Genomic DNA, 9,291 nt, shown 5'->3' with positions numbered 1-9,291 from the left:
TGGACATTTCTGGAAAACAACGTTGAGATAGAAGGGATGGAAAAGGTGAAAAACATTGGGAGGGGGAGAGCAAATCATGGCACTTCACCAAACTTCTCCCCTACATTGGACTATTTGCCTGCTTCTGTTGGGTCCAGTCCACCTGTCATGCTCTCATGGCCACCTTGTGGTTTTTGGTTGGTTGACTCCACCCTCGTGTGTAGCCCTGGGTTCTAATCAGCCTGACTTCCTCAGGAGAAAGCATCTTTGACAATGTGACAGGACAAAGGATGGACGGGTAACCTCCAGTTCATGACAATCATCAGACAGCTGCCACTTGTCCTTGCCCAGAGTGATGGTTCAGGGCCACGCACCTGTTCCAGGTGGCTCAGGTCGCAGGCATTCTGGTTCCTGTGGTCAATGGCAGAGAATGAGATGATCTTTCTTGTCCCGGATGATAAGGTCGGGGTATGAAGCATAAACAACTACAATCCATTTTTCAGCAGCAGAACAGAAAGCCTGAGGATGACACCTGCATTCAAGAAGGCAGAGAAATTGTACATGTGAATTTTTCCAAGAGGTTGGATCCAACGTGTTCTCACCACAAGAATGAGAAGAAGAGAAAAGAAAGAGAAAGGAGAGGACCCAGATGTGAGGTGGTGGGGTAGTGTTGTTGTGGGCATCACGTCACCCTGTACATCAAGTGTGTACTTCGTTTTATGTTTTTTTTTGGAGAAAACAGAGTTTATTGCCCAGCAATTAAAAGTATTCAAATGTGGGATGAAAGCTACATAAAATGTTAATTTTCATGGTTGGCTTGGATTCAGGTTTTCTTGACCAATTCTTCGTTTTCCTTCAAAATGCTGCATGCCACTTGAGGCTCGGCAGCTCAGGACCTGAGCGTCACCTGCAGCTCCCTGCATGCCGTGTGCACTGGGCTCCCGACGTTCTTCAGGCCGTCCTCCTGGAGAAGCTGTTGGAAGACCTTCATCAGGAGGACCTTTGTTCATGTCACATCACAGGCTCTGCTGCACCTGTCAGAGCTGGCGAAGGCCCATGTGGCCCATGGGGCCTCCCAGCCATCCTTCCTCAGGGGTAGAAAACTGCACTCTGTACAAAGGTACAATTTTCATTTGTCATCATATTCCCGTGAAGCAGAAAACAGTAACAACAACAAAACCAAAGCATCAGAAAAGTGAAGGCAGACGCACAAACCCGCAGAATGGACTGGAGCCCCAATAACCCTGGGATCCCCAGTTCCATCAGCCCATTCATTTCCTGTACGGTTTCAGCCCAAAAAGGTAGATTTCTGTCCTTTGTGATTGGATGCTCCCTCTGATGGACGTGGACGTGGCCCCTGGGGATGCTGGGATAATATCTCTCTTCCTTGCGGTGTTCTTCCTCACTTTTCTCTTCCTTGCCTTCAATTCTTGAAAATATTCCTCTATTCTTTTTCTTACCTGCTTGCCTTTTTCTTCACATGTCCTCACCTGTCACACTCTTACCCTGTCTTATTGACACTGACATCTGGATCAGTCCCTATCCTGGGTGTTTTCGTGGGTTTCTAACAAACCGCTGATCAGGAATCGAGTGCTGGTTCAGCTGCTGGGTATGTGACTGGTAAAAATTTTCTCCAGGGTTTTCCTAGAGATGGAAGGGTAAGCTGCACCAGCCTTCATGAACCAGGAGCTGTCATGGCAATGGCATTAAATACTCAAAATGCGAGAAATTTTCCATGGATTTCTTCCCAACACATGTATTCATTCATTCATTCATTCACACGTACATTCTGTTATTCATTCATTCATTCATTCATTCATTCATGACTTAGTCAGCTTTTCCTATTTGTATGGTAAACATGTTCTCTAAGACTGGTTCTAAAATGTATGAGAGGCAGCTGTGTGTACAGGTGTTTAAGACATAACGAATAATCTTGTCCTCCAAGCTTTTTTTTTTGATATGTACATTTAATCATCCAGAGCAAACTTTAGAATTGGTAAATAAGAAAATTTAACCTCATAGATTTCAGCAATAATTGCTTTATTAAATGATCCATGAATCACACATCACCCCATGTGGCCCTCAGGTAGGCACTTAGAGAAGTTGTACAAATGGAAGGTTTTTAAAGAATATTTTTTTTTTAATGTTTTTTATTTATTTATTTTTGGGACAGAGAGAGACAGAGCATGAACGGGGGAGGGGCAGAGAGAGAGAGGGAGACACGGAATCGGAAACAGGCTCCAGGCTCCGAGCCATCAGCCCAGAGCCTGACGCGGGGCTCGAACTCACGGACCGCGAGATCGTGACCTGGCTGAAGTCGGACGCTTAACCGACTGCGCCACCCAGGCGCCCCAAATGGAAGGTTTTTATAGAAGGAGGGTGGGGCCGGGGAGATAGCAGCAAAAGTGAAGGATTGTTCCAGGAAGCAGGCCTCTTTCTTGGGGGAAGAGTAAGGGCTCTTATCATGCATATGACCTCATCTGTCTTTGGGGGCTGGAGAGAAACCAGGTGACAGACTCATTGCTCTGATGGAAAGAAAAATTTACTGGTGATGACTGGGTAAGGCTACATTTCTGGGTGGTTGTAGTTTGTTCAATTGGGTATGAAGTCCCAGGGTGGGAACTCAGCTGATGACATCCTTTTGGGTCTGCGATTTTCTTTTTCTAACAGGATGTGGCTCATGGGCATGTATCTTCATCGTCTTGAACCCCCACCAGCAGGAGCTGCCCTTGGTTCCCTGCTGGCTGGTCTGCTTGGGACAGAGAGGGGGACGCTACCTCTGCTCTGGTCCAGTCCCCTCCTCAGCCAGGTGTCTTGTGTTTCAGTTTGGGGACTGGGCCTTCCGAGAGTTCCCCACTTTGCCTCAGCAGATGGAACTTCTTAGTCTGGGACAAGGTGTGTTCCTGTCCCTTCCCCCTCTGCCCCTCCCCCCAGCTGCAGAGTGGCTCACTGTGCCCTGAGGTAGTGGGGCTCCCTGCCCTTCCCACACCCAGTGAAGGCTCCTTCCTGTGTGGGGGATGGTGGTCTTCCTGCCCTTCTTAGGAGGGAGCTGCTGTCAGACGTCAGGCTTGTACCACCAGAAACCAGTTCTCTAGTCTGTATCCTGGACTTCAGTTTGTCAGGACCCTGGGAGGCCAATGGGCAAAAGCCTAGAGATATATCAAATTTGCTAAGTCTGTGACTCTCAGGGCCTCCCAGTCCTCAATGAGCCTTCAGTCATTTGTTAACAATTGTAGCTGAATTATTCATTCTGGTTTATAAAGCCTCTGGCATCTGAATCCCTGATTTCCTTGGAGGAGTCTGTATTTCCCTAGATTTTGGGTTGACAACATGCTCTCACCCTTCAACTTTGATGGATTCCAGAGAAGTGATTTGGACCATCCAGCTTTTCAAAATCTTATGTGTGGGAGTGAGCTCTTTCCAATTTTCTATGTTTCAGTCTGAACTTGCCAAAAATATTATCTTTCTCTCAACAGCCTGAGTTTATTTCAGTTTACTGGTGATCCAAGAAATAACAAGACAAATAGCCCAAACACATTATCCAGATGACATAAAGCACAAATACTTAAGGGCTTTTAAACACTTAGGAACACCAAGGAGGTAGAAGGTCAGCGTGTCCAGCACAGCCAACTCACGATAAGACAAGCATGGAACATTCTAGCAGGAACAGTAGGAAGGGAATCTGGATACACGATTCCAGAACACTCTATTAAGTGCACACACTATAAATTCCCAGGATTTCTTGTTGTAGATTTGCCGTACCAATCGGTGTGAACTTCATGGTTATTAGCATATGCTTGAATCCAAAAGATAACTGTGTAGATTCAGATTTCATCAAGTAGGATTACAACTAATACTTTTGGATACTAAAAACATTTTTATGTCAAAGAAATCCATAACCTTTAAGAATAATTTGATGCCTGAACTGAATTATCCAATCACTCAGAGTTAATCATCGAGCGCCTACCACTTGCCAGGCCCTGTTGGATTTGGGATCCGGTTCCAGGGGATTAGAAACACCTGAGCCAACAACTGAGTCAAGATTCTGAGAGGGCAAACACCTGTAAAGGTCACCACTTTAGTAAATATTGTTTCAGGCAGGTTTGTTAGAGTCTAGAGTCTGCACATTAAGAGAAAACTCAGCACACCAAAATGGTTAGTTCTTGGTTGATGTGATTTTCTTCCCAAGTAGACTAAAAGCTCCTTGAATAGTGGTTGCATTGTGAACACTGTATTGTCATGTGCGTAGTGAGGTGCTTGGATCCAGGAAGCTGTTAAGCGACTGTTTGGTGAGTGAATATATATTAATGCAAGTCCGACTGAGGAGGTATTCTTCAGATGTTTCAATATCCTGTGGTCTCTCTGATGGCAACTGATTCTCCCCTAAAATAATGGTGAACTGGTGGTTGTTGATACTGTTACACAGGCAATCATGGCGAAATTTGGAAAAGCGAATAGAGTAAGTGTTAAAAGAAACCCATGGACTCAAAATGGTGCCTTGGGCAGGCCAACTCCCCAAACCTTGTTTCACCTAACCTAAGTGCAGTCCAACCTCCCCCAGAAATGTAAGTCTTCCCCCGTCATTGAGGAATTATCTGTTCATCACAAGTGAGGACCTCTCTCACATGGACCCTCTCCATCCCCCAAGAGAGGAAGTCATATGCATGATTAGACCCTTTTCCTCAATTAAAAGAAGGTGACCTTCAAACTTATCTGGTGGATTTTGAATTTTTTTTTTTGAATTTTTTTTTTTCAATGTTTTTTATTTTTATTTTTGGGACAGAGAGAGACAGAGCATGAACGGGGGAGGGGCAGAGAGAGAGGGAGACACAGAATCGGAAACAGGCTCCAGGCTCCGAGCCATCAGCCCAGAGCCTGACGCGGGGCTCGAACTCACGGACCGCGAGATCGTGACCTGGCTGAAGTCGGACGCTTAACCGACTGCGCCACCCAGGCGCCCCTGGATTTTGAATTTTAATGCAGACAGTGAGAAGGCATAGATGGGAATGGGTTGGGGTGGGGGTGAGACATGGACGGAAGCCCTTGTGGGGTGTCCCAGGGTCACGAGAAGGTGACAGCAGGGTCCAGGGCTGGGTCCTGGGGAGCCATGTGTCTTCATGGGTTACTGTCTGGATGAGGAGAAAAGGCACGAGAGGTAGGGTCCCTTTTCCATGCCACACGAGACTTGTTCCCCAGCCTGAACAGGGCCTGAATCAGGGCCTCAGGGAGCACGACGGAGGCTGGTGACAGGGAGAAGCTGGAAGCCGAGAGGAGGGTCAGACCCGGAGGGGAAGTGAGAGTCTGAGTAGGTGTCCAGGGTTGAGGGCGGAGCCCATTTGCATTGTCGCGGAGACTCAGGGAAGGCGGGTGTGTCAAGAAGGAAGTCAGAAGAGAGAGGCTGAGTGTGGGGAGGTTTGTGAGAACAGACGCCAAAGACCCACTTTCCGAGAGAAAGAAAGAACATCTGCACATAAGATGCTGTTGTTGCAACTGGTGTTGCTCACGGTTCTCGTCCCAGGTGGTGACAGTGACGATGGTGAGGATGTGGCCCTGCCTGGTCGGTGCAAGAGTGTTTGTCTACATTTGTGTGATGTGTGTCATGTGTGCACATATGTTGTTGTGTACATGTGTGCATGTGTGTATATGTGTATGAGTATGTGTGTATAGGTGCTTGTGTATCCCTGTGTGTTTCTGCGTGTGTGCACGTGTGTGGGTGTGTGTCTGTATGTCTGTGTTTGCATCGGTGTCTATGTGTGTGCATATCACGTGTAACTCTGAATGTGTGTGTACATGTGTGCATTGGTGTCTGTGCGCACGTGCACACATGGTGTGGGTTCCCCAGCACATTCCTGGGGAGTGAGGCATGTCCACCTGGTTCCTCCCTGAGCCTCCCTGACCCCAGGGCCTTGTGCTCTTCTGAATGGTGGGTGCCAAGCTCGGGGCTCTGGGGCAGCACGTGTCTCCAGAGGGAACTACGGCTCCCTGTCCTCCAGATTTCGGTGCCCCTCCCTGGCCCCTTTTGCTGATTCTCTCTCCTTCCCTCTGCCCTCCTCTTTCTCAGTCTATCTGTTCTTCTGGCACAGACTTCCAGGAGCCAATCACTTTTCGAATCATCCTGACCTCATCTTTTTACAACCGTGCCCGGACACAAAATCAGGGTTCAGCTTGGCTGGGACAGCTGCAGACTCATGGCTGGGACAGCAAGACCGGAGCTTTCATTTTCCTGCGGCCTTGGTCCAGGGGCAACTTCAGCAATGAGAAGTTCATGGAACTGGAAAAGTTATTCTATTCATACTCCATTAGATTTCTTCAGGTATTTCAGGACCATGTCAGTCAATGGCAGCTTGAATGTGAGTTCAGGTCCCTCAGGGCAGGTGGGATGGAGGTGGCCGGTGTGTGTGTAGCCATGAGTTCCTTCTTCCTCCAGGAAAGAGCCTCCACTGGCTGCTGAACCTCTCGATTCCCCATCGTAAAACTGAATCACACCTGTCTGTTCACGGGGCAGAAGCCAGACCCTAATTCTCGAAAAGCCTTATGTCTTCTGCTCCTTCCCCTCCTCTCATTGACCTCAGGCTGTGCTCTGAGGCCTTCAGTAATGTCTTCAGTGACCACCCTATTCCCTGGCCTGCAGCCAGACGTCCACCTCTCCCTCACTCTGTGACAGATCCTTGAAATGTGCTTTTCTCCCTGTTCAGTCCCCTCAATGAGCTCTGTCTATGTGTTCCCTGTATCCACTTCTCTCTTCTCACCCTAGATGATTTTATCCAAGCTCTCCAGTGGAGGCCTTCCCTGTTCTCTGCCCACACCCTTCCAGTCACTCCTCCAACATTTGTTTCTTCCGCATTCACCTCCTCCTCTGCCTCAGTGACCACCACTTCCCCTCTCTCTGAGCCTTCACTCAAAGCACACTTTGCTTGATTCCTTCCAATACCCTCAACTTCTCCTTCCTCCATCCATGGCTTCCACTCACCTCATGTCAACACTTTCCCTTCTCTATTCCTGTATCTCACAACCTCTCTTTCCAGATCCGTTTCAGGTCCAGCTGGAAGGAGGCTGTGAGCTGCACCTTGGAGAAGCATCAGTAGGATTTGTGGAGATTGCATATCAAGGATCAGATCTCATGAGCTTCCAGAACACGTCATGGTGGCCATCTCCAAAGGGAGGCAGAAGGACCGAAGAAGTCTGCACACTATTCAATCGGTTCTATGTGATCAATGAAATTATACACACACTTCTCAGTGACACCTGCCCTCAGTTCCTCTTGGGTCTTCTTGATGCAGGAAAGGCATATCTCAAGCGACAAGGTCAGTTCTGCTCCCAACCTCCAAGCATTCTCTCTGTGCATTCATAAATTCGCACCATTTCTCAGCTTCAGGGTAAGAGGGGTCCAGGAGGGAGAGGGGATGATGCTGACAGGTTTCTAGAGGTGGAGCGATATATGTATCTCAACTGATGTGAAGATCTTCCCTCTCAGTCTGAGAATTCCTGTCCTGTCTCTGCAGTGAGGCCCGAGGCCTGGCTGTCCACTGGCCCCAGTCCGGGGCCTGGCCATCTGCTCCTCGTGTGCCACGTCTCTGGCTTCTACCCAAAGCCAGTGTGGGTGACGTGGATGCGGGGTGAACAGGAGCACCAGGGCACCCGACGAGGCGAGGTCTTGCCCCATGCTGATGGGACATGGTATCTTCAGACGTCCTTGGATGTGGAAGCCAGGGAGGCAGCCGGCCTGTCTTGCCGAGTGAGACACAGCAGTCTAGAAGGCCAGGATATTGTCCTCTACTGGGGTGAGAAAGGGCTGGTGCCCAGCAGGGAAAGGGTGGTCCTCCAGCAGTGCAGGAGAGACAGATACAAAGTTGGGATTCTAGGGACTCCAGACCATAAAGGACTAAAATTTAGTGACCTAAGAAATGGAGAGCTGGGTGTGAGGGTCCTGTAGATACGGCAGGAAGCAGAGGGTTGGTTGAAGGGTCCATCTGTGAGCAGGGATGGGAGAGGAGAAAGAGGAAGGGTGGTTGGTGAGGCAGAGGGTGACGGGAGCAAAAAGGACCAGGTAGGTGCAGGTCAACCCGGGGTGGATGGGAATTGACACCCTCTGTGCACCAAACCCACAGAGCAGCACCGCCCCGTGGGCTTGGTCTTCCTGGCCGTGGTCGTGCCCCTGGTGCTTCTGGCAGGTCTTGCGTTCTGGCTCTGGAAGCGCTGGTAAGTCTGAAACCGTGTTTCTGCTCTTTCCCAACTGTGTCTCCATCTTCCTGTCTGTCCTCAGCCCTCCTCCTCACCATGCCCTTTCCCCTGGAGTCCTCACCTCCACCTGCTGCAGAGCATTTCCAATCTGTTCCTCCCAGGAAATCACACTGGAGACCTCAGTGCACTGGCCTCCCTCCGGAGAGAGATCCCAGCAGCCCCAGTTCCAGCACTTACCTAAACCCAGCTCAGTGGTGATGGATTTGCAAGTCTCTGTGTGCAACTTTTGTCTTTCCTTTCTGCTCGATGATCAGTTGTCAATATCGGCCAAGAATAATTTGGCGGGCTTTGTTGTTCTCACCTGATTCTTGGAGTTAAATTCTACATTTTCTCCAAGTAAAATGAAGCGTGAGTACCTCCCTGGGTCACAGGCATCAGATGTCACTTCCTCCAGGGAGCCCTCCCTGATTTTCAAGGGGAAGCAGTCTCTGCCTGCTGAGAATTTCCAACGTCCATAGTTTCTCTTTGGCAAACGTATGACTCACTACCCATCCCTTATTGTCCCCAGTTGGGTCCCTTTTCCATCCTAATTCTTAGGCCTCTTGAGAGTAAAGTCCATGTCTTTCTAATATTTGTATCCTTGGCAAGGAGTCTCGCCTGCATGGAATATGTCCTCAATAAAAGTCTGTGTTGAATTGATGCCAGTTTCATAGGTTTTTCTTCTTTTGCCTCCTGTCGTGTTTGTAGTAGTTGAGACGTTTGATGTTCTTCTTGTTAAAAGTCTTTTCACTTTGCCTGGAGACTTGATAGTGTCATGGTTCCTTGGTAACATCTCTGAGCCTCTGAGGAGAATACAGTTTTGTCTGTGGATATTTCTATTATTTAAACACAGACACCTGTTGGAGTGGACCTGTTGTGGAAGAAAGGAGGAGGGCAGATGCAGGTCCTGGTTGTTTGAGGCCCCCGGGACAGCAGCAGAGACGTCACCTGGGGGCTTGTTGGCAGTATAGGGGCTTGGCCTCAGCTGAGGTTCACTGCATCACAATTTGCATTTTAGCAAAACCAGCAGGGGATTCACAGGTGCATAAATGTGGTGCCTGAGAGGTAGCAGTGTGAGTGCGTCCCTGGAGG

The 9,291-nt window shown here is 48.9% G+C and overlaps 1 protein-coding gene across 3 annotated transcripts in view; it reads left to right on the top strand.

Moving 5' to 3' along the window:
• The window catches only part of LOC131496388 (T-cell surface glycoprotein CD1a-like), a 115,186-nt gene extending 106,327 nt beyond the window's left edge, over positions 1-8,859 (top strand). Inside the window, exons 1-6 of one of the 3 annotated variants that reach the window (XM_058701908.1) lie at positions 9-1,099; positions 6,063-6,329; positions 7,005-7,283; positions 7,482-7,760; positions 8,088-8,178; positions 8,322-8,859. In XM_058701908.1, coding sequence (XP_058557891.1) covers positions 901-1,099; positions 6,063-6,329; positions 7,005-7,283; positions 7,482-7,760; positions 8,088-8,178; positions 8,322-8,418 — 1,212 coding nt within the window. In that variant the 5' untranslated portion in view covers positions 9-900 and the 3' untranslated portion in view covers positions 8,419-8,859. Of the gene's footprint in view, positions 1-8; positions 1,100-5,053; positions 5,516-6,062; positions 6,330-7,004; positions 7,284-7,481; positions 7,761-8,087; positions 8,179-8,321 lie in introns of those variants that run through there. The other 2 variants (XM_058701909.1, XM_058701910.1) reach the window with 2 other exon arrangements.
• Positions 8,860-9,291: the final 432 nt, after the last annotated feature.

This window comes from Neofelis nebulosa, chromosome 15 (genome assembly GCF_028018385.1).
Source record: "Neofelis nebulosa isolate mNeoNeb1 chromosome 15, mNeoNeb1.pri, whole genome shotgun sequence".
Taxonomy (NCBI): domain Eukaryota; kingdom Metazoa; phylum Chordata; class Mammalia; order Carnivora; family Felidae; genus Neofelis; species Neofelis nebulosa.
This window is presented reverse-complemented; position numbering and strand designations above follow the sequence as displayed.